The sequence below is a fragment of the Hydractinia symbiolongicarpus genome, chromosome 9, assembly GCF_029227915.1.
Source record: "Hydractinia symbiolongicarpus strain clone_291-10 chromosome 9, HSymV2.1, whole genome shotgun sequence".
In the NCBI taxonomy this organism is placed as follows: domain Eukaryota; kingdom Metazoa; phylum Cnidaria; class Hydrozoa; order Anthoathecata; family Hydractiniidae; genus Hydractinia; species Hydractinia symbiolongicarpus.
In genome coordinates, this window is record NC_079883.1 from 28,379,937 (window position 1) to 28,404,343 (window position 24,407).

At 34.5% G+C, this 24,407-nt stretch overlaps 3 protein-coding genes and 1 long non-coding RNA gene across 6 annotated transcripts; 3 read left to right on the forward strand and 1 right to left on the reverse strand.

The window, feature by feature from the left end:
- The first annotated feature begins 493 nt into the window (after positions 1–493).
- Positions 494–13,866, forward strand: LOC130656191 (beclin 1-associated autophagy-related key regulator-like). Its single transcript, XM_057459019.1, has 12 exons — positions 494–786; positions 5,976–6,038; positions 6,157–6,196; positions 6,405–6,486; positions 7,182–7,297; positions 7,466–7,631; positions 9,400–9,579; positions 9,771–9,803; positions 11,223–11,349; positions 12,549–12,639; positions 12,997–13,082; positions 13,246–13,866. The coding sequence occupies exons 1-12, from the start codon at positions 620–622 to the stop codon at positions 13,532–13,534; spliced, it is 1,440 nt and encodes a 479-aa protein (XP_057315002.1). The 5' UTR covers positions 494–619; the 3' UTR covers positions 13,535–13,866.
- A 2,056-nt stretch (positions 13,867–15,922) lies between these two features.
- Positions 15,923–20,813, forward strand: LOC130656198 (neuroglobin-like). Of its 3 annotated transcripts, none has more exons than XM_057459027.1 (4): positions 15,923–16,160; positions 17,052–17,226; positions 19,113–19,350; positions 20,103–20,813. In XM_057459027.1, the coding sequence occupies exons 2-4, from the start codon at positions 17,063–17,065 to the stop codon at positions 20,304–20,306; spliced, it is 606 nt and encodes a 201-aa protein (XP_057315010.1). In that variant the 5' UTR covers positions 15,923–16,160; positions 17,052–17,062; the 3' UTR covers positions 20,307–20,813. The 3 variants fall into 3 exon arrangements, with proteins under 3 accessions (XP_057315010.1, XP_057315009.1, XP_057315011.1); XM_057459026.1 differs by lacking the exon at positions 15,923–16,160 and adding an exon at positions 16,171–16,388; XM_057459028.1 differs by lacking the exon at positions 15,923–16,160 and adding an exon at positions 16,171–16,380.
- Positions 20,814–21,114: 301 nt separating this feature from the next.
- Positions 21,115–22,361, reverse strand: LOC130656202 (uncharacterized). Its single transcript, XR_008984872.1, has 2 exons — positions 21,719–22,361; positions 21,115–21,490 (listed from the first exon to the last, which is right to left on the reverse strand). It is a non-coding gene; the product is annotated as an uncharacterized LOC130656202 (long non-coding RNA).
- A 103-nt stretch (positions 22,362–22,464) lies between these two features.
- Positions 22,465–24,295, forward strand: LOC130656190 (degenerin unc-8-like). The gene has a single exon (XM_057459018.1). It carries the CDS (start codon positions 22,610–22,612, stop codon positions 24,089–24,091), a length of 1,482 nt encoding a protein of 493 aa, XP_057315001.1. The 5' UTR covers positions 22,465–22,609; the 3' UTR covers positions 24,092–24,295.
- The last annotated feature ends 112 nt before the right edge of the window (positions 24,296–24,407 follow it).

Sequence of the window (24,407 nt, forward strand, 5' to 3'; positions counted from 1 at the left end):
TGTTACATTTGGTTTGAAATTTTTACTTTAAATCTTTTTTGTTTAGCAATTTCAGCATACCATAAGCCTGTTGACAACGCACGGATGTTTGGACACTAATGGGTGAATTGATAACATTAGACCCCTCAACCAAGACTGCCGAAGGCTTCTAGGAAAATATCCATCATCTTATGATGGATATTTTCTATGAATGAACGGGTCGATAACATTAGTTGCTTTTAGCGAAATTAACTAGATAAAACATTAATATAAAATATTAAAATCGTATAAAATAAACGGTCTTTATACCGTGTTTAAGGGGGCTGTTTATATGGGAAATATTTCCTCAGGGACCGGGTAAGGGGGAATTTTCACGAAGCGAATTGAGCGGCGAATTCGACAGCGAATTGTATCTGAGCATGCGCAGTTTTGTTTGTTTTGATTTTGTATCGAACGCCGACCAAATTAATTGCCAGAATGTGGCACCGACCCACTGGATAGTTCCGCTAGCCATTTGTGACGTCGACCGACATAAAAGATCTTGCGTATAATAGTTTAGCATATACCATCTTGCACATAACCAGGATGGTGGATAAAAAATTCCCCAAAATGAAACCGAAGCTCCAGTTAACATTTTGGCATGTCTAGACCTTTGTCAGTTGCTGTTGAAAGCTGTCCATTATGTGGTAGAACAAGAAAACAATTTACATGCAAATCGTGCGTAAATTCTGGAAACTTTGTAACATCTAACGGTTGTAATAAAAAGAATAGCAGCAGAAGAGGAGAAGAAGAAAGGACCAAATGCAGGTTTGAACCTTTATTTAGACTACATTTCCTTTATGCCCAATAGATTCATAGTATCTTAAAATTTATACAGAATAGGTTTTCTGGTTTCACAAAATGAAATAGAAGATGGAATATATTAGAATGATTTTTGTGTCAAAAGTAAAGCAGGTTTATCGATATGCTTTTGAAGACAATGTGATAAAAGAATAAAAGAAACATTGTTGAAATTATCTTCTTTTCTGTTTGAGATTGAAAGTGATGGTACAATCTGGTCTGTGACTCGATCAGGGTTGATTTAGGGGCCTTCAAAATTTTTTTTGGCCCTGTTAGCTGGATATCGCCTTTAAGATTCAGTTCCCCTCTCTTTTAGTGGTTTTCGTCCATAAAATACACACATTCGGATAAATCTTGGAAGGCTCAGGGGCGATTTTTTTTCAAACTTCAGACTCCCTCCCACCTTAGCGCTGATATTCTGCTAAGGCCGAAGAAATTTGTACCTCAGTTTACCGTCGTCTGCATGTCAGGTGTACCATCCATGCGGGAAATTTTCATTATTCATTATTCATTATTTTGCCCCTCCGCCTAGCTAGCTTGAACCCGACACCCTCGGAGCTCGAACCGGAATTAGAGCGCCGAAAGACAACCTCTGCAGACTGCGACATACCCAAATGAGGCAAGGCTTGATCGCACGACTTTGTATGGCACGCATTGGAACATTCGAAATTTAAATTAACAAAAATCGAATATAATCGACAACAGTCGAAAAAATTGTTACCAACACCAAAACTATAAAAAAAAACGTGCCTCTATAAACTATATACATCGATAACATTTTTCAAATGAACTCTTCTTTAAATTCTTTCATCACATTTGAAAACATTAAAAAAAAGAACACTTTCGATCGATTGCGACATCATTCAAAATTACGCAATAGTTTTTTCGAAATAGGAAGCATTGAGTATATTTTATTTCTTTTTTGTGGAACTGTGATGAGTATGTTCATCATTTATGTATATTGAATTTTTAATTATTTTTCTTATATCTTTATTTTATTATCATTAAATGTTTTACTATACCGGTCAGTAATTTTTATGCGGGGTTAAAGAATGTGGCTCAGGGGCGACATAAAATCGGAGGGTCGGGAAATTATGACATGCGCAGTAATTTGAGTTGTTGTTGGAAATCCTCAATGATGATGGTGTGGTTGGTGTGCGAAGCATGTAAGGGGTGTTAGATACTCTTTGAGTGATTACTTCATATTTTCATTCTCTGGGTGGGGGGAAAGTGAAGACAATAATGAAATTTTTTTAAATAATGAAATTTTTCATGCGGTGGTAAATATACATGCGGGCGGCCGACGGTAAACTGAGGTACGACTTCCTTCGGCCTAATGGGGCCCAAAAAAATTTTTGAAGGCCCCTTAAAGAGCTTCCATGATATAACACAAGTAGTGAAATACTCACTAAATGCTTGTTTTTTAAATTTTTTGACGGATGCATTTGTTTTCGACCATAACAAATTATATATGTTGTAGCTTAAAAGAGAATCCTTTACTTTTTGGGTCGATTGTGTCTTAAAAGAATCCTCGGCAAAGGGCTTTTTTGTAAGTGTTGAAGGATTTTTCTTCTTTGATTTTGGTTATATATGGGATCAAAACATCTCTCAAGCACATAATTTCCACTCCATTGTTTCAATGTTTCCCAATGTAAGCCAGGCAAAAAAGGAGGAGATTTAAAAATTTTAAAAATTTGACTTTTGGTAAGGATCCTTGTGTTCTCCCTGGTATAAATCAGCTGGAAAAGTAGAATATGATCATCTAGGGACTTGCAAAGTGTAACCAGGGTTCGAATTAGCAGTTCGTAATTCGCGATTAATTGCAAATCGAAATGACCTTTTAGCGAATCACTTTGCGAAGAAAATAATAAAATTGTGAATCGAATATTTTTAAGCAGCTACAGAAATGCTTTTTTAGATCGCATTTTAAAAATTTTAGAATGAAAAACGGTGATAGAAAAGGTTTGTTAGATTGCATTTTAAAAATTTAAGAACGAAGAACGATTATAGAAGAGCTTCGTTAGATCACATTTTAAAACTTTAAGAACGAAGAACGGTGATCAGGCCTGAAAATTTGGCAGAAACGATCGTTTTGTTTCCGTGACGTTTCCGCGAATCAATGAAGACAGAAAGGGTAAATTGTTTTCCTTGGACAATATTTCAATTTATAATAATATTACTCACAATCTTATTCCTACTTTTGGCCTATTTCTCAAAGAGCAAGAATTTTTAATAATTTAAAAGTTTTGCGTTTAACAGGTCTGCCATTATGAATTGATATACACAAAAATGACAGCGATAAAACACCATGATGACAGCGGTAAAACACCATGAGTCCATAAAAAAATGCCCTGGCTAGTTGTGTCAGAAAAGGCCAGAATATTTTGAACATGAAGTATATTTCGAAACTTTCACTATGACGCTCTTTTGTTGCTTTTAAGTATTCTTATTTAGAAATACAACTACGGTGGCTCATTATTCATTGATCTATGCTCAATCTGCTGTTGCCGTTTTCTGATATGGTGTTTTATTATAAACGATATAAGCCATATGATGTAGCGTTCTTTTAGGGTCTTCGTTTCAGGAGATGTTTCCCATGACCATAAATGCTGTTTGAGTGCCAACATGGTTTATTTATCCATCCAAATAAATATATAGCAAGAATGCAATATGGGAGTCAGCACAGTGACATAAATTACTTATAATGAAAGGGTAGACATATTGCACTATGGAGTATGTCTTGTCAGGAACTTAGGGTGATTATGAAATGATTCCCCACTTATTTATTGATTTAAAGCTAATCGTTATCGTTGTTACCAAAGTCTACTTTGTGGAAACGACAAAGGGTTTTCATCGTTTATGTCAGCTTCAAATCACGGTAACAATGGATTTCAATTTTCAAGGCCTGGCGATAGAAATGCTTTTTTTTGATTGCCTTTAAAAATTTAAGAACAAAAAGCGGCAATAAAAAAGCTTCGTTAAATCGCATTTTAAAACTGTAAGAGCAAAGAACACCGATAGAAAAGCTTTGTTTGATTGCATTTAAAAATTTTAAGAACGAAAAGCAGCGATAAAAATGCTTTTTTGGATCGAGTTTTAAAAACTTAAGAACAAAGAATGGCCTTTTAGATCGTGATTTTAAATTTAAGAACAAAAAGCGGCCATAGAAATGCTGTAGATCGCATTGCAAAAACAAAATGTTCTCACAATTAGTGTTTTGATCTATCAAGAATGTCAAAAGTTAGATTTTTAGATTTTTTCTTTCTTCGGTTTTGAAATTTAATTTGTTTTCGAAATCTCATCGTGAAGGGAAAAGTCCGTAAAAAGTTTTGCATGTTCAAAATGATAACGAAATATTACTAAAAGTTTTTAAAAGTAGCAGCATTAGTTTTTTTAAAATATTTAGACCATTAGATTTGTTGTTTTTTAAAAGAGCTTGTGTTTTTAGAATATATCGAGATTAAAATCGTGTTACTTTAATTAGTATTTTTGTTAAAAAAAATAAAAATTCAATGGCATTCGCATTTAATTATTTTTTGCGCAGAGTATTGTTTATAAACAATGTTTCTTGCTATGCTTTGTTTTTAACACGAAGCAATTAGTTTTCACATGATGTGAAAGGGACTCGCTATCCTATTGTGTTTTTAAATGAAAGCAATTGTGTTTGCAAGTTGAGCTTAGGTGCATGGTTATACATCTACTGTAGTGAAATTATTCAAGAAACAGCATTTTACTAAGACTTATGTTTGAAACAAACATATTTTTAGTGAAAATGACTTTAACCAGTATACTGTATTTAACTTGCGTTGTAATGTTCACAAAAACTGGTTAAGATGAACCTCTGAAACAATGATTACATTTTCAATATTTTCTTACAGCATGCTATTTTTTGCAACATTATTTCGGCTATCAGAGACAAGAAAGTTAAAACTGAGAGAGCTGCTAGCTCAGACACTCAGTTCTCTTGTTTGGAATTCACAAGTTTAAACGTCCCCCACCTGTCTCTAACAAAAAAATAATAACGCAGAAAAAAGTAAAGCTTGCAGGTCATAAAAAATTACAAATTCTCATCGAAAAACAAGTAGCTACTAATGAACAAGCCAATGGTAATTGATCTACTGTGTTCCCTGGCCACATCTAGATACTGGTTCACTTCGTTACAGAGTGCCGAAATTTTTGCGAACTGACTTGACTTTTCTAATTTGAACCCTTGTAATGGTTATGGTTCTTTTATCTGTTGCCCCAGCACGGGAATATATTTTTCCCCTTTACAGTACCAGCCATTGTAACATAAGTAGCAACAAACTTTGATAGACTACATTGATGATAAACTCATCTGGAATTTTGTGTTTGAGAGCTTTGTCTTTAATATGAAAAAAGGTGGCGGTTCTGGAAAGGTTTTTGATGAGGGAAAGGGTTGGCCTGATTGTTTTCTGGCATGTGCCAAGAAAGCTCTCTCAATTTATATAGTATTCAATTCAAGTTCATAAAAAAACATGGCATTTCCTTTATTACAATGTCACATGGGACTGTCTGAATAAATTACCTATCTTACTGGCAAAATCAAAAGAGGTAGAGCATCCTATGATTGGTAAATATATTAACAATGTAAAAGATTTTTCACACTTGTGGTGAAAATTGACGAAAAAAGTGGAGATGCTAGAGATGACAGTGATTGCTGTGTTGACAATATTGCTTTTCAAATGGACACTGTCAATGAAGTTAAAGTATAAACAATATGTGATTTGTCATTCCGAGGAGAAGGTTAAGGAGCTTAAAAATTTCAACATATTTGTTCTCTTTTTATTTCTATTGATAAAAACTATACATCCACGACTTATTTAAAGGCGTATAAAAATTATTTTTAAGAATTAAGGTGAACGGCGAATTTTTTATCGCCAGACATTAATTAATGGAGGGGAAATTTATGCGATAAATAAGTTAACAGGGTTTTAATGAACGCAAATTTTCAAAATTGGCGATATTTACTTGCTTCATTATTTTCATATAATAAGGTAGCTTAGTTATGTTACACAAAATCCTTCATAATATAGTATTTAAATTAAGATTTTCTGATACATTTCTATTCTCACATGTAGTTAAAAATTATTTTCAGTTCCTTTGCTTCATTGTTCTGTTTATATGTTGTCTTTCAGTTATGCTGAAAAGTTGAAAAGACTCAAAGTTGTTGTTGCAGTCAGAGATGACTATCATGAAAGGTTTACCATTTTCTTTTTTTTTTGAAATTTAAAAAGTAAGAGCAATATCATATTTATGCTATTTATTGTTTCTTATCCATACATTGAATACTTGTGTTATTTAATTTTTTTTATTTAGGATTGTCACATTGTTGGGGGGAAAAGGAACCGAAAACCAGGTTTGTTTCCTGGGGTTTCATAGTACCAAACTAGTTTGTTTAAAAACTCTGATGGCGATTTTAAAGGAAATTAAAATCCTTCGAAAAATTTTTAAAAAATGTCATCATAATAATATATAGTAATAAAATAAACAAATACCTTGGATAGCCACCACCATAAGGAAAATTAAGAAAATTTAATTTTATGAAAGTTTCTTAATGTTTTTAGTTTGAAGAGAAAGTACTGTTACAAGAAAGAGTCAAGATTCTTCATATTATACTTAAGGAAGCAAAGAGCCGAAATGAACATGGTGAAGTTGTTTATTGATATTAATTTTTACTTTACTTCAATTATGGTATGTGTAAACTAATATGTTTTCTTTGAAAATTATAATGATCAACTGCTAAGTCAGAAGTATTCTAAATTTATAACCTAATATTATTGAATCCTTCTGGTATTGCTTTAAAAATAACCCAAAAAACCTGAATTTAACAGTGTGTAGCGATGGTGTTAGCGACGGCCATAAAAATAATTGCAAAATTCTATTATCCTGAAACAGCTTTCCTTACATGATCATTGCCAACGTTTCAATTGACTAAATTGAAACGCACAAAATAGGAGATTCCCCTGTGTGCTACATAAAGGTGTGATCAACAAGGTGTGTCATCAACAACATTTAACATTGTCAACAAAGTAAAACTCGGACTCAAAATTTCAAGTTAACTGTGAACATCGATAAGTAAACTTTGGCAAGTTCAAAATGTGTGTGTGCTATGCTGAAAGTGCCTCTTTAAAATATCCCTCTTTGTGCATATTAACTGCTGGCTTGTAGTTGTTACTGTGTGCAATTAAATATACCAGATATTTACATTTTCAGTTTTTCATGATGCACACAATTACAAAGCAGACTCATAACAACAACAAAAATAATGCACCTGTGTTTGAAGGTGTAACTGTATTTTTTTTCTAACTAAAACAGACTGATAATTTTTTTTTTAATTTTAGCAAAAAAATCTACTGATGACTTATCACTAAAGATATCAGAAAGAAAGGAATTGATCAGTAGAATGATGACTAAAACAGAGAGACTAAAAAGTGGTTCTCGTCTCCAAGAAAAAAAGGTAAAAAGCACTAAAAATGCCTTAATATTTACATAAAAACATTTTTGTACAACCATTTTCGTACAAGGCACCATAAAGCTAAGCATGCATATACAGAAGAAATAAAAACAAAAAACAATTATACTTATGGATATGTTATTGTAAATGTTTTCTTTTGTTTTGCATTAGGAAAAATTCTTGCAAAACAAGGAGGAATTGCATGTGAAAAATGAAGAGTTAAAGCGTGTGCGAATTAGTCATGTACAAGCTTTAATTACCGACATATTTCCACTTTCAAAACGTGATGTCTACCCTGCATTTGGAACTCCTCCAAGAACAACAGTGACTGTTGAAGGTTAGAATTTTCATTTCAGATATTTTATTAAAATCAAGCAGAATTTAAATTTACTGTAAGGTTCTTGGCTTCCACCTTGACAATAAATGCACTGCAACAGTTCTTCCTAATTAATCTAAAAATATACACCAGGTACACGTAATCTGAAAATAACAAATAAAGTTCCTAAATATAACTAGAAGTGTCTGTAAAAACCACATTTTCAGAAAGTGTCTTTTTAAAAGGATATTTTTAAATGAGATGGGTTGGTGATATAATTTTCTATTTTACAGAAAAAAAAGTTTAAATTAATACAATAAATCAGTACAAGAAAGCCTTAGAACACAATAATTGACAGTTGAACTTATGGACTGTTTACATGAGAGCAGGACAAGACAATTGCTGGGACAGGACGTTTTTTTTTCATTTTTATTAATAATAATACTAAAAAGAACTTCCTGAAACAATATTATCCTGTCCTAATCAGAATCCTTGCTTATTCAGGGAAGGGACAAAAGTCATTCTTGCAATTGCAAAAGTTCAAACTCAAGCTGCTTATTTTGCCTTTCTATCTGGATACAGGCGTAAATTCAACTATTATATTTGAACAATACCTGGTATTTCAGAAATGTTGCATCAAGTAGAAAATGTTTGCCTAAAATTGATTTCAGCCTTATGCGGTGAAAGGACATGTAACAATGACGAGAGAGTATTGTTGCCCCTTGTGGTGAAAATGAGAGGCTTTGGTTTGATAAACGTTGAATCTTGCAAATGAAATATGAATTTTTAAAACTTGTCATCAATGAATTTACGACGGAGTTCTACGTTATGGATGAAGCAATAAAAGATTGCCACTAATTTGTTGCATATGGCTAACAAAATTCAATTGAGCATGCATTGTCATGTTGGTGATTTCTTAAATATTCGTCTCAAGGAGTTGCATGATTTAATGACTACCTTATTCAGAAGGTATGCAGAGATATATGATGTGAACCTCCCCTGAATTCCCGTGAACACTAAAGCAAATGATTTTCCACGTTCTGCAATTATACAGATGCTTAAGCAAGAGCAGATATCAGTGTAAGAAATTTTTTGCAGAGAGGACAAGAACGTAAGGATCTTTAATACCATCTCTCAAAGTCATTAACACCAAACAATGTCATCATATCTTAAAAAGGTCTAACAACAGACGCATTATAGATGTCAAACACAGAGATTTGCCCCATTGTTATTCAGCATCAATGGTGGTATGAGTTGAGAAACAATTGTTTTTGTATCCAGACTAGCTGACATGGTCGCAGAAAGAAGAGATGAAACAAAGGGAGAAGTTGTAGTGTGGCTAAGACGCAAAATTTTGTTTAGTTTAGTGCGTTCTGCAATTTTATGTCTGTGTGGTTCAAAAAGTTATTCTGTCTGTAGTATGTGTGATGATGTGCTGTTAAATCATTATTCTAGTTTATGTTGTGTCGTTATAGTAATGTCAACTTTTTAATGGTTTTTGTTATCTTTCCACGTATAACGTCTACGCCATTGTAAAAAAATTATGTAGGTAATATATTGCGCCTGCATATACCTCTTGGCAAATGTTCCGTCCCGTCTCTCATGTTAATGACCTCTAAATTGAAGTATTATTAGATGCAGGATTGTTGACGTTATTTTTTGTATTGCGTTTTTAAAAACCTAGTAATGTTCAAGTATGTTTCTTGATTCTTGCAACTCTCTGTGTGTGACATGCAAAGAAAATTATTTTGCAGTTTTTTTAATTCAAAAACAATATTTTGTCCAATAGAATTTATGGGTGATGTAATCTCCGAAAGTCTATCAACAACAGAGAAAGAGTTAGAAGAAGCAACAAGAACTGTGCATGTGGGTGGGCGTTGGATATCACAAAATTCAGTAGAAACCGAACACACTATTATCGATGTTGGGATGCCATCAACTGCAGATTTTATAATGTACTTTGAATGGCGTAAGTATCGCAACTTCATACCCAACACATGCCATGTTTGTTGTTGTTATTTTCTTGATGGTAATGCTAATTTGAAAGGTTGATAATTTGGCGATTTTGGTGAAAAGTCTGCTGTTATGCAGTATCAAGTCTTTTTTTTTGTTCATCCTACAGTCTATATTCACACGACTAAGCAAATTTTTTTCTTTTAGTGAAATCGTACAGGAACGAACCAAGAAATCCAGGTAACAAGATTTTTTTTTTACTTTCAGCCTTGCTTGTCTGTGTTTGTAGAATTTTATAAACTTTTTGTGCTGAATGCTTTAGTTGAAGGTACGTTCTTTATTCTAAAAAGTTTTTAATTCCTAAAGATTGTCTGCATTTTATTCACGGTGTAATACAAAGTCACTGTTGTTTACCTAAAAATTAGGTTAAAGAGGAGTCAGGCTTTTTTGAAATCATAACCTTTGTAAGTGTACTATCTATATTATAATACTCACTGTATGTCTATGAGCGCCAAATGGTACAAATAACGAGCCTTAATTCCACATCAGTATTCTGGCTTAGATTTAATGCAAAACATTTATACAATACTAGTCAGTCGCCCTTGATAAATCCACTGGTTCACCTGTCCGTTATTAACCACATTTTGTGTCTCTCGCAACTGTGGTTGCCATTTTGCAGGACAAAAAGACATGTATATATACAGGTATTATAATATATAACCATTACATATTCCATAATAAGATGTATTAAGACTCTGTATTAAGACTTTAAATAGTCAGTCTTCCAAAGTTTTTTTAAGAAACTCTCTGGGGGTTCTGTAAAACGCCATTATAATCGCACCTATAATCACACCCCTGTCTTGTAAAATTTCATAACTTCATTCTAACGGGCTGACAAGGTTGTACGAAACAGTGATGCAGGCTAAATAAAAATACCGAAATGCAGAACCAGAACTTTCATAATATAGAGGGAACAGTATTTCAAAATAAAGCAGTTTGTTGGTGCTGTATATTTTTTGTATGATAAAAATTGTAGGTGTGTTTTGTGTGTTCAAATTGGTAAACGAATCGCTAAGGATTAAAAAAAGCCATGAACAAAATTAAAAGATACTACTAGAATATGTGCGGCAAGCGAACCTGTGAATTTTTTCCACAGACCAACGATTAGTTGATTTGTAAATTCTGCATCTTTACCACTTTCTTTGAAATGACTGTAATGACATGTTCATGTGTCTACTTATATTGTCGTGCTTCTAAAAGCGTTATATGAAGTGTATTGAAGCAAACCATTCCACTGTTGTTGATACAATAGTTCTGAAAATCCTTTCCTTTTCATCTAAAACATTAAATCTTCTTATCGGCCATTAAGAAGCAGCAGTCGAAAGACTATTTATAGCTTATTTCTAAATTTATTAATTCCGAAGTTGTATCTCTGCATTCAGAAGTAAAATATTTCAAAACATAACACTTATTTAGTATGCAACAAAACTTACCTGCAATGTATTCCTGTTGAAATCAAAGTATTAACTTTTGACAGTGTGCTAAGAATAATGCCCTTTTAGCTTTAAATTTTGTTGGAAAGAGTTACTGCTCCTTAATATATAAATTAATGTGTGATTTTGACATTGTTATTTATGACTTGTTTGATTCTATTTTTAGAATCCCAATCTGGTCTTCATGTCTATTCAGTGTTAAATATACCGGCTTCGTTGTTGTATACTTCTCAATTAACTGATGGCTTAGCTTTCTTCCTAGATGTAAATTTACCTCACAAAATCGACTACCCGTAAGAAGATTTATTTATTTTATTTACTAAATATTTTACCAGGCTGAACATTTTACACATCTCTGTTATAATATTGTCAAACCTGCTTTAACGTGTAAGATGACATTTGAATTTGACGACAATCTGTCTTAGACGATCCCCCAATATGTTATACTGGTCGTTTGCCACTTTATAGGATGACCACCTGCCTAACGCGACCAGCGATCATCATCAGCGATCATCCTCCAGACAAAATAATACTTGTGTACCATATCGTTTAAGAAGTTTACGATTTCAAACGTGTCCACTTTTCTAAGGAGAATGCGCAACGTTAGAGCATGCCTGTCTTACAGAGGTGTTTTATAAGATGACTACCTGCCTAAGATGAACACTTTTGTAAGTCCTGAAAATGACTGTCGTATACAGTTTTCACTGTACCCAACTTTCCGTCTGTAAATCGTAGCTGCGAGTAGTGGTAGGCAAATTTACTTGTATTTTTCCACGGGCTAACACAAATTTAATAACACTGGTCCTGAAAATAAATAGGTTAAAAATGTGCATGTTTAAAAAAAGGAATATAGCTAAAAACGCAGAAGGCTTGTGCCACACTGAGTTTATATGATCAGGACGGATTCTCTCAGTGACAATTTAAAGTAGTGTATAATTCACATTTTGTAAATTTTGTTGACGTTTTAGTTTAGCTAAATGTTCCACATATTCCAAACAAAGATGAACACAAAAGTGTAAACCAACGATGTGAATTTTTATTTATTTAAAAATTTATTTAAAAAAATATATTAATTCTTATTGTTATTTTTATTGATATTGAGTATTTCGACGATATTTTTACAAGAAGATCGATTTTGCTTTCACTAATAGTGTCATAAAAAATCTTTGTAACTTCGGTGTTTGGAGTTCGCTTCGTAATCACAAGCTCCGTGATTGGCTTTATGTTTAGCAAGTGCGTTTACCACAGCTTGGGGTAATCCATGCCATGTAAGGGAAGTTGGGTAGGCGATGCATGTATACACATTCGAAACACAGGATCCACATTAAAAACCGTGATGTATAAATATTCGGATACTAATAACCCCTTTAAAAAAAAATTAAAGTTGATGTGAACTTGTTGTAAATTATCACAAGTTACGAGCTGTTTAACGTTTAAGAGGGTTACTTTGCATGATGTGAATCTAATTTATGTGTTTTCTATGCGTGTTTAGAAATTTTGGTTTGCTAGCTGTATCACGTCAGAGACTTTTCCAGACTATCAACAAATTAACACACAACATCATGCACTTATGTTTTTCACAGGTTAGTGTGTGTTGGTTAAAACAATAGAACTGTTCTTTAAAATATATAAAAGAAAAGAATGGTTTTTATCTTTTTATTCTTCCCGTCCGCAATTCAAAAATATTTAAAATTTTGCGGTTCCAAAAAACTCAATTTTGCAATTTTTGGAAAGGAAAGACAAAACCGCGAATTTTTTTACTTCAGGAGTATGAAGTCGTTAATTTGGTAAGTTCATTAAAAAGACAAAAAATTAGCTTACAGTGTGTTTTTTCCGATACTTCATAATGTTTTCTCAGGAACTCTGGATGCGGTGTCACGGAAACACAAAAAAAGTCTCGATACGTTCACGTTTTGTTATTAATATTTTTTTGCTTTTAGTTGGTGTCGCCCTCAGAACTTGATTCGAATGATTTATTGAAGAACATTCAATTGTGCGCATCTACTGAAAATTCTTATTTAGGATGGTAAGATATTCTGTATTCAAATTTTAATAATTTTTTTTTATTTATTTACTCTGACAAAATGATCGAAATTGATCTGGTTGGGAAAACGTCAATTATTTAATGTTGGATTGTTTTGTTGAATGTTATTTTGTTCGTGGTACAAAGCTATACTGATATTTTATAGGCGCGGTCCATTTGAAACTTTCGAATACGAGCTCACTGATTGTCCGTTCGATTCAGATTCAAGTGCAGAAGAAGTAAACTATGATTCTGATAACGAGTCAGTAAGTGAAAACGATGACTGGGACCAACTTATTGATTTGCCACCTGATCATCGAGATGTCCAATCTGAAACGCCGCCACCTTCTTTCGAGCAAAGTCGAGATCGTTCTTTGTCTTCTTCAGCATCTGGTTTGATGACGTCAGCAGCTGCTTCTGTCGCTTCAGCGTTATGGTCTTGGAAAAGACAATAAATGCTACTTTGTATGACACATGTTTTAAAATAAAGGAGCAACTGATATACGAAAATATCTCGGCTTTGAAGTATCATGTTATAAGTGGTCGTCGGCCGTCATCTTCGGTCGTCGGCCGTCACCGTCCGTCATCGTACTTTGTCGTCCGTCATATTATGTCGTCGTCCGTCATAGTACGTCGTTATCCGTTCGTATTCACAATAATGGTATTGATAAAACTGGTTTAATGGTATCAAGATTTTTGTACTGGAATAAAAATTAATAGTTTTATAGTTTTAGTTGTATATTTTAAATTGTTATCCAAAACTTTATTAGAATAAATTATAAAGGAATATTCTAGCGAATTTTGTACGCCCTCTACCTGGCCATGTACACAAAAGTATCGACTTTACAGCCTGCCGGCTGTAGAGCAGTGACCATTTCACCCTGTTGTCCGTGTTTGAAGAGTCACGCAAAAACTGCCTTTGTTTTGTTCATCTCTGTAGATTAGAGGAAAACTGGAAAATTTACTGACAGTTTCAAACTATCAGAGAATATTTCCAGCTTGTGTAAAAGTAATACTTGTCTATTATAGTGCAGAAGCTGACATCAAGGAGAATTTAACCTTAGGTCGAATGAGCGAGCGGGGGAAGTACGCTGTAATGTCGTAATATTTTTAAATTTAGTGCAAATCAAACGAACAGGTGAAAAATGTTTGGTGTGTAAGATGTTTGGTGTGCTCAGTTTTTTGCACAATGGTAAAAGTTAACTAATCAACAAGTCGTTATCTATCTTTAAACAACGGGCGTGCTCACATTACAACGCAGACACCACGGCGTTCCCACATTACAACGCAGACACCACGGCGTTCCCACATTACAACGCAGACACCACGGCATTCACACATTACAACGCAGACACCACGGCATTCCCACATTACAACGCAGACACCACGGCGTTCCCACATTACAACGCAGACACCACGGCGTTCCCACATTACAACGCAGACACCACGGCGTTCCCACATTACAACGCAGACACCACGGCATTCCCACATTACAACGCAGACATCACGGTGTGCCCACATTACAACGCAGACATCACGGTGTGCCCACATTACAACGCAGACACCTCGGCGTTCCCACATTACAACGCAGACACCACGGTGTGCCCACATTACAACGCAGACACCACGGCGTTCCCACATTACAACGCAGACACCACGGTGTGCCCACATTACAACGCAGACACCACGGCGTGCTCACATTACAACGCAGACACCACGGCGTTCCCACATTACAACGCAGACACCACGGCGTTCCCACATTACAACGCAGACACCACGGCGTTCCCACATTACAACGCAGACACCACGGTGTGCCCACATTACAACGCAGACACCACGGCGTGCTCACATTACAACGCAGACACCACGGCGTTCCCACATTACAACGCAGACACCACGGCGTTCCCACATTACAACGCACACACCACGGTGTTCCCTGAGATGTGAACTCTATTAGTCAGCTTTGAGACTTTTAATGTCTTACGTGTTCGGTCGTTTACCATGTCGATTGTTGCCATACACACACATTTTGCCCATCCACGAAAGTTTTAAAGAAAAATCTTAAAACGCCTTTTTTTGCCTTTTAAGTTCGGGAACTACGCGAAACCTACGAAATAGTATCGCTGTCCCGGTATAAATATAGAGTAAAAGAGCCCTGGGATGAAGGGTTTTTTTTTTATTAATCTTAAGCAATATTTTCACCACGATTTAGCAAAATCGAAAATTTAAAAATCCAACGCGATAGCTTGTTTTACAGATAAACACAAGATAAAAAAACAGCCAGTGATACAGCTGTGTTTCCAAGCCACCTCCATAATAAACATCCCCTCAGTCCTGCTCAACACAATTTCTCTTTAACTTATTTCTTCGACAAATAAAACTAATCCTGTCATTTTAAATTATTATATTATTCTAGCAATATTTATCCTAAAATATTGTCACATAGAATCAAAAGAGTTGTATCACCTCTCTTCCATTCCTTCAAGGTCCTCCTCAATCACGTACAACTGATTTCACAACATTCAGTATTGTTGAGTTTGAACATTTTCTTATAAGATAGCTCACAACCTTGTCTCCAGTGCTTTTTCTCTTTCTGACATCAGACGGCAAAATTACCAGAAAAAGAAAATCAATAAGAACGAGGTTGGCGAGGTTCTAATTTGAAAACGTGTCTATGCCGACGACACGGAAATATTCGTATAAATAGCGAAGATATATTTCAAATAAACAAAACATTTATCTGCAGATATGCACAACTGCACATAAAAAACTAATCCATTTATACTTGAATAAGGGAAAAATAGTTTTTTAAGCTTTGAAAAACAAAAAAATAGATTTCAAAATAAGTCACGATTAAAAAACATGCGATCATACAATATTCTCGGAGTTATTACCAGTTGTTAACAGTGATTTTCATCGTGGGAAAAAAGCAATAAAAAATTGCCACAAATTTTCTGTTATATGATCCAAACTCGTCTACAGGGCATTTTAATTTCAGTGACAGCGCAAAGAAACGCTTCCTACGAAAAAGTTACTGTTAACGAGGTTGCAATAATAAGCCATGATAAGCGGTAACCCAAGGTATAACTTATTTTTTGTTTTTAGAAATTATATCTTGAGCGAGAAACTTTATAAACAGACTGCAATGTTATGACGTCATTACCTCAAGATAAAAATTACTTTTATAATTTTTGAATATAAAAACCAAACACATTGTTCTACTCAAGCAATCTGCGGAGACTTTTTCTTGGACTCACTAGCAAAATAATTGAAGTTGAAGTACGTCTGATATTCAGTGTTGGTAAGAAGGTAAACATGTATTTTTAGACTCGAGCAGGGAGGTACAGGGACTAATCGGGGGTGTACCGTGATTATAATACATCAGGTTAAAAAAATTATTTTTTTGCTTGTTTCATAAAAAGGAATGTTTAGACATGTACCTGTACTTAGTTTTTTTTCTTAAAAAAACTTTCAAGAAATGATAAAATAAGACAAAGTTATAGAAAAAATAGACTCATGACGCAGCGTTCGCCTCTAGTTCAGAAAGTTGTTAATATGGCTACCTAGTCCTCAGAAATTATGGCGCTCCAACACTTGGTCCGATTTTTGTTCGGCCATTTCCAGGACCTGTCCCTTAAGAGTTAACGGAGGGCTGGGTGAGATATTGGGTGAGAATGCTTAAAATGGGTCAGTTGGACCAAGTTTCAGCTCAACACCACGCTCAAATTGTTAAGGAGGCATTTTTAATTTTCCAGATTCGCAACCAATGTTTTTTTTGCATCAGTGGCTTGAGGGATGTGGATCGCAAACGAAAGCGGAAATTATGTAAAAAACTGCAATTTCATTTCTTCTTCTTCTTCTTCTTTAAATGTTTAAAATATTTACTCTTAAATTTTAACGCTTCTTTACCCACCTGCAATCCAGCTGCACTTATGTTAACAGTAAATAGTATATATGTTTATTTTCCTTCAGTTTGTGCAACCATGGGTAATCAGTTTTGTTTACGACGAAGGAATGACATCGCGAATGCAGATCCTGTTCTTCAAAGAAAGCAACTATACACTATCGAAGAGATAAATCTTCTACAGAAACAGTGGCATTTTATGATGAAAGATGTTGACGACAACGGTATTATGTTGTTTACAGCGTGAGTGCTTTAAAATTGTGTTACTAACTTCCTTATTTGTCCTTTCCAAATGACTTTGCATAAAAAACTAAAAATTATAAAACGACAACACCAAGTTTGCACTATTGATATTGAAACGAAAAACTAATAAAAAACAATTTCATGGGAGTGAAGCTAGTTGCTCTGGATAAATGAAGACAAAGTGGTTTCCATGGTTTAACCCTTTTTGTCCCGGTTGCCGCGCGCTTTTTAGTAGGAAACCGTTTGATGTTGCGGAAACAGAATAATGGTTCTAGAGTGTCCGAAAGTCACTAGATTTGGAGATATAGCCTTTCCAAAGCGGTGACTAAAACCATCCACCCTACGGGTTGCAGGGAATGAAAGGTTTTTTTTTCTTTTTGGTTTCCTTTTTAAGAAATAAAGAAGGCTTGGGCACAAGGTTGTATTGCAATTTTACACCTAAAGCATTCGAACCAAGTTAATGAAAAATTCCAACTGCTATGTCAACGCTAATCAAGAAATTAAGTTTTGGTCGCTTGAGTTTTTTCTCATAATAAAGAATTGTGAAAAATCGGAATTTTATAGTGAAAACAATAAATAAAACAGCTTGATAAAATTGTTTTAATGGGAAGTTCATAAACCATTCCAATACAAAAAAACGTGAGAGATATTTTTCAACCAATTTTCACGATAAATAAAATGTGGGAAATTTTACAGGAAAAGGTTTAATGGATTTTTTAGCCTAGTTAACTAATTTCTCTTCGATGAGATCAAATCGTAGCTCTCCCTTAGATGGATTTTTTTTTACTACTTTTTTTTTCTACAGTACAACATGAAAATCAAAGGCAAACCCTGGGTTTACACAGCTGTGACAGGGTCTGGTCCTCAGATTAAGATCTAACCAAACGTTCATATTAGGAAAAAACCTAATTTCCTGAATTCAGACCATCCAGTAATGATTAATGTTTGTATCCATCTCCCATTTGCGGAAATTTAAGTGAATAAAAGCGGTGCTTTCGTGTTCGTTAGAGTTATATTCGTCATGTGATTAAAGAACAATAAAATGCTACCAATCAGTATCCAGTATTTGGCCGAAAAAAACTGTTATTCCCGATTTTTATGCTGGTTACTAAGAAAGGACAATATTAGAGCGCACATTCATTGTAATGGAAGAAAATTTTGATCTGCACTGAGGCTTTATAGCGTCCTGACTCGAGCATATAGTGCAATTTTGTGCAACTGAATTTCGCAAATGGGACTCAAAATCGCACAAAAAGTTATGCCAAAGTTTCTTTCCTTTGATTTTTTAAAAAAGCAGGTACTAAACAAGTGAAAGTATACACTCCCTCACAAAGTGTGTTGGGACAAGCTTGAAAATGTTCGTACCCACAAGTAGTTATATAGGCCATTTCTTTACTAGATTTACGCAATTTGAAATTTGCTAAGGTTACTTATTAATGTTCACAACAGACTTAGTGATTTAGTTAGATCCCAACACTCATGATGTGCTAATTCTTGCTGACAATGGTGAGATCGTATTCTCAAATTTTGGGGCTTTTGTGAGCTTTGACGTGGATTATTTCGTAAAGGGAATGTGTTAGAAAGTTCGACCAGTGCAATTTACCAGCTGCTTACCTAACCTACGCATCTGAAAAAAGTAGCGCCTCTGCAGCCTACTGGCAGCGTAGAATTTCCAAGTTAATTCTTCTTACCAACTTGTAAATTGATAAAACCACTATTGCCTCGATATTTTTGTGAGGTGTTGTAGATGATTACTAACGGAAAACCTCGGTCCAAATTTTCGTCTCCTGCAACTCCTACCTTTAACATTTACTAAAAAGCCTCTAACGCAACCTACGTCATATCTATATGTTCATAACAGCCGCAAACCAACTCTTTTGTTATAGATTATTCGCAAGCAATGTTAACCTGATGTTGAAGTTTCCGTTTGCATCTGCGTATGAATACGATAACCATAAAACCTGCAACGATGCTCGCTTACTCTTTCATGTACGAAGAGTGTTTTATGTTTTTGATTCAGTCATCGATACCCTGTCTAATGGAAGATATACTCAAGAAATGAGCAAGGTGAAAGATATTGGAAAAATACATTCAAAATATGGCGTCAAACTCGAGGATCTTCAAGTAAGCCTTCACCTCGATCGTAGGTCGCGTCGAGATATTTTTGTTACTCGTTTACAAATACTGCACGTGTTAGCGCCGAGATTAAACAAATTCCTAACTTTCTAATAATAGTTGTGCTCTGTGCAAAATATCACTGTAGCTTCATTCTGGGAACCGCGCAGAGTGCATAATCTGCTGACAGGCGAACCTGTGAATGTTTCCACGGGTGATTGACTAATATTATAATAATCGTTGTCTGTCTGTCTTTGAGTCAATTTAAAAACCAGGGTTTTGTATTTTAAAACGCCATTATAATCGCACCTATATTCATAGAGATAACCCCTGTTCAATAAATTTCATTATTTATGCTAACAGGCAGGCAAGAAGGCGACAATTAGCCATGCGATAAACATGTACCACAGCCGATCCCCTATGGAATTTTCCACGGGCTAGCGACTAGGCTCTACTCATTACTAAAACTCTGTCTGTCTGTGACACAGGCTAATGTCGTGTTAATAATGCACGAAATGTTTTAGCAGAATTAATAAATGCAATATATCTTGAATGATTTCGGAAAGTTTTTTTTGATTAAAAAATAACAATTACTTTCTTAAGTGCTACTCTTCCATATCTCTAGTGACATGTGAAACATGTAAAGAGTTTGACCACTCTCGTTACCAAAGCTTTTATTTGCTGCAATCGCTTCAGCTGATGTGTTAAGAAAATTCTAGGGATGAGGTTGAAGATATCTTATATTTTACATTTTTTTTCAGGATTTTAAGACAGCTCTTCTCAAGACGCTCTCTAAAGAATTGTCACACAATTATGACGAATTTGCGTGCAGTGTATGGTCAAAATTTATTGATGACATTATTCATTGCATCGACAGTGGAACTTACGCAGATGTACACGAGAAAGAAATATTTGACAACACATCAACATGTCATGTTCATAACATAACTGTGTTAAAACAGTAAAAGAAGAACACTTCAATGAATAAATTGACCACACCCAGGAGCAAGTGGAGCTTCACTCGCGAGCGAGTAATAGAAGCGAAGCATGTTTGCTTAGCATTTCTACGGGCTTAAGACTATAACATAACACTATCATGACTGTAATTTATTTTGAGCTGCGATATTAGAAGCCATGTAACAAAGGAATATTTGCAAGAAACAGATTAAGAAGGAAAAGAAGAACTTCATGGCTGCTGTTTTACCTACCACAAAAAAACGAAATTCAATTTCTTTAAATCTAACTAAATGTTAATATACTGTACCTGTTTTTTGTGATTATATCTTGTGTTAAATTTAGGAGGAGTTGACCACAAAACAATCATAGTCTGAACAAATAAAAGTTTACTCGATTAAAACCTCTTCAGCAACGTAACATATCAGGGATGCTTACAACAATATATAGTTACATTAACCATAATAAACCATAATAAATCTTATTTAGAACTTAGAAGGAAATTTTTTTATTTATTCGCGAATTCCCACACTGAAAGATCTAAAATTTCCACATATCGTCTACGTGAACTGTTAAGTAAGATAGGGTTAGGAAGAAATCATAGGAAACTACCATCGGTAAAAAATTACCTAATTCTACCAACTCCATTTTTCCCACTAAATTTTTCGTCGATTTTTTTTTTTGTGCCTTTATCACACAACCGTTGCATGATATTTTTGGCTTAAATTTCTTTGAAATTATTATAACAGAAGAAGAACTTTATATTTTATGAACATAACAAGTATTTCGAAAATTAGTCGGTATAAAAAAATGTGCAGATGACAAATAATTAAGGTATTTCTTTGAATCATCACCAATTACACAATTTTACACTGCAACACTGTTACTAGCATTTATAACATTAGTATTTTTTCTTTACTCTCCTCTGCGAAAATTCCTTCCAACGAAAATTACATTCCTATTTCTGTGTGTTAAGTACAGCTACTGGTAGTTGTATTGTATGACTTGTAAACAAATCCACTTAAAGGTAAACATCAACTTCTATCCCAGACCTCCTTGTTTCTTCTTTTATGCCGGAGGAAAGGCCCTGGGATTGAGGTTGGGTAAACATTCATTTTTTTTGGTAATGATGTGATCGAAAGAGATTTCTTTTGACCACGCTTTGTGGTATGTTGTATTAGTCGCTGCTTCAAACCTGGTAATAAAAGGATAATTACACCAGCCATTATAATCGTTAGCTTAAAGTTGGTTCCGATGATACTGTGTTGGAAGAAGAAATAATGGCAACAAGTCCAAGTGGCATACGCAGTGATACTGTGTGACACAGTGTCTCCGCAAGCAATTTTAACCTTATTTTTGAAACCGTACACATTTGCAAAGCTAATAAAAAATATTTTATCCTGTATAAATATTGAATACTTACTGGCAAGCTTGTAATAGAGTGTTTACTTTGTAACCTAGCCGAGTCATATCAGGGACTAAAAACGTTCTTGTCGTCTGATGTTCACCATGAGAATAGGATTGTTATCCTGACCAGTGTCTTTTTACGGCTGTTTATTCGCAGGAGCTTCGTTGGTAACACTACAAATAAGAACTGCAGAGGCTATCCCGAGTACATAGTAATAATAATCAACAAAAAAATTTTTTGCGACTCTATCGGTCACAAGTGGTGAATGCACTTGTTCAATTTCCCATGTTACACTTTGACTATAACGAAAGCACGAAAACTCATTCTCGCTTGATGGGTTGTGGAGTTATCTGTTTCGGATAAGAATAAATTACAGTATGTTGGCCAACTTTGCAAAACACTTTATTGTTTAAAAAGTCAGTAAGGCTTTATCAAGAAGGTTCTTTGTTATTTCTTGTTATTTTATAATGAAGTCACGTATACCCGAAGTTTTAATTCTCTTATATATGTATTTTTTAATTGTATTTTGTAATTTCCTATGATTATCATTAAGCAATGAACGTCTTTCTTGGATTTTACTTTTTCTCATCTCATTCGTTTCTAACAAAATGTTGACAAAGGAAACCATAGATGAAGATCCAATTCAAACATGTACATCATTTATTCTTAAAAAATTATAAATTAAAAAATAATTTTCTTTTCGCACGAGATTATTAAGTAAGTTTTAAAAAGAAAATTCTAAACGCCTTTATAGTTTACATCCGTAATGTAAAACATGTCTGTTATTTGCTTTGTATACGATCATTGTAAAAATATTTGCACGAAATAAATAGTTGAAAAACAATCTATATTGGAGTTAGAATGCATATGAAATGTCAGTTATTAGAAATAAAACGAACGAGTTAAATGGAAAATTTAGGAAGAAAGCTATTGTGCCTGCCCAAGAATAAAGACAAGAAGAAGCATACAACTAAAAAAAGAGTTGTCAAAGAATATGTTGAAAATGCCACGGCTCATGGAATTACAAAAATTTATTTATCGAGGCAAATATTTGCTCGCTTGTTTTGGATCGCGGCTTTTTTGACATTTTTTGGTTTTGCCGTATTTCAGATAGTCGAGCTATCAGAAAAGCTGACGACATTTGACTACGTGACTAAGATACAAGTCAACGTAAACCAAAATGGTTTAAAGTTCCCTGCAGTAACTCTATGCAATTCGAATGCATTTTTATCCTCAGAAGTTGACAAAATACTTGAAATTAATACAGGGAACATAACAAATATTACAAGCCAGGAGATAATGAAAATTTTTCAGGAACAGGCTGTAAAATTTAATAAAAGTGAACTGAAAAAAATGGGTCAACAACCAGAAGTATTTTTCCAAGCTGGGACATGCTTATTTAACGGTAAAAACTGCTCCTACCCGACAGATTTTTACATGCTTACTAGTCCATCAGTTGGGAACTGTTTCACTTTTAATGAGAACGGAAGTGTATTGCAACCAAAGCTTGGAATAAAACACGGATTATTTCTAGTTGTAAATATCGATCAAAACAATTATAATATTCACGACCCCGAGTCTATATTTACACCCGCTGGTGTACACATCACTATACATAATCCTGGACAGTCAACTCATTTGAAAAGTCATTCCATTCTTGCTGCTCCAAACCAGTTAACGCGAATTGCAGTGAAAAAATTTGAAGAAAGCCGTTTAAAAAATCCGTATCGTGACAACTGCACGGATAATGGAGTTCCTGGAATGAAGCTTTTATATCCTGGTGGATACAGCGTTCCATCTTGTTCCGCTACGTGTTATGTTCTCAAAATGTCCCAAAAATGCGGTGCTGTTGATCTAGAAAGTGCGTTGCTAGGGTCGCAACAACAACATCTTAATCTAACATTAGCAACAACAAAAGAAGAAGCCGAATGTATACAAGCGTTTGATGATAGTTTCAATAATGGCTCCGTTTACTGCGATTGTCCTGTGCTGTGTCAGAGTACAAGTTTCGTGACTACGGTTTCTACCGCTGATTGGCCTTCTAGAAAAGAAATGAATCTATGGAGAACGAAGATAGGCGCTGAGAATTTTACTAGCATGAATTTTACAGAGAATTTTTTGGCGCTGCAAATATATTACGAAGACTTCTCTGTATTGACAACAATACACCAGCCAGCTTACGATTCAACTCAATTTTTCTCGGACCTTGGTGGACAACTAGGTTTATGGATTGGTGGTTCATTTTTCTCTTTGTTAGAATTTGGTGTAGCGCTTGCAGAGTTGATATATATTATTGTGTTCCCCAACAACAAGAATAAGAAAAACGAAAAGGAAATTTCACAAGATAAGGAAAAAGACTCATACTCGATGTCTAATCCACATGCATAAACAATGTAGATGTTTTACAAATAAACGAGCGAACATTTTAAATAACTCTCAGGTTGGTGTCGAACAAATATATGCAAAATAAGCATATGGTTTTGTAGTGTTTTGAGAAAGTAATTCTTCTCGCATTTGTCGGATGTCGGGGCTTTTTCAGTATGGTGAATTTGTTAAGACTGCTAACGGTAGAGTCGTTTACTTTTTAACTTTCCAATCTCCCAAAAGCTAATCTATGTCTATAACATGCCGATTCTTTCTGCCAGCCAATCATAGATGTGGAGACAAAGTTAATTCGCCTCAACAATAGAATGGTTACAACAAA

Coding starts and splice junctions, on each gene's coding strand:
- LOC130656198 (XM_057459027.1), top strand. CDS start 17,063: ATGGGTAATCAGTTTTGTTTACGACGAAGGAATGACATCGCGAATGCA. Junction 17,227..19,112: donor GGTATTATGTTGTTTACAGC/GTGAGTGCTTTA, acceptor CTTTTGTTATAG/ATTATTCGCAAGCAATGTTA. Junction 19,351..20,102: donor TCAAACTCGAGGATCTTCAA/GTAAGCCTTCAC, acceptor ATTTTTTTTCAG/GATTTTAAGACAGCTCTTCT.
- LOC130656190 (XM_057459018.1), top strand. CDS start 22,610: ATGGAAAATTTAGGAAGAAAGCTATTGTGCCTGCCCAAGAATAAAGAC.
- LOC130656191 (XM_057459019.1), top strand. CDS start 620: ATGTCTAGACCTTTGTCAGTTGCTGTTGAAAGCTGTCCATTATGTGGT. Junction 6,039..6,156: donor AGAGATGACTATCATGAAAG/GTTTACCATTTT, acceptor TTTTTTATTTAG/GATTGTCACATTGTTGGGGG. Junction 9,804..11,222: donor GAACGAACCAAGAAATCCAG/GTAACAAGATTT, acceptor TTCTATTTTTAG/AATCCCAATCTGGTCTTCAT.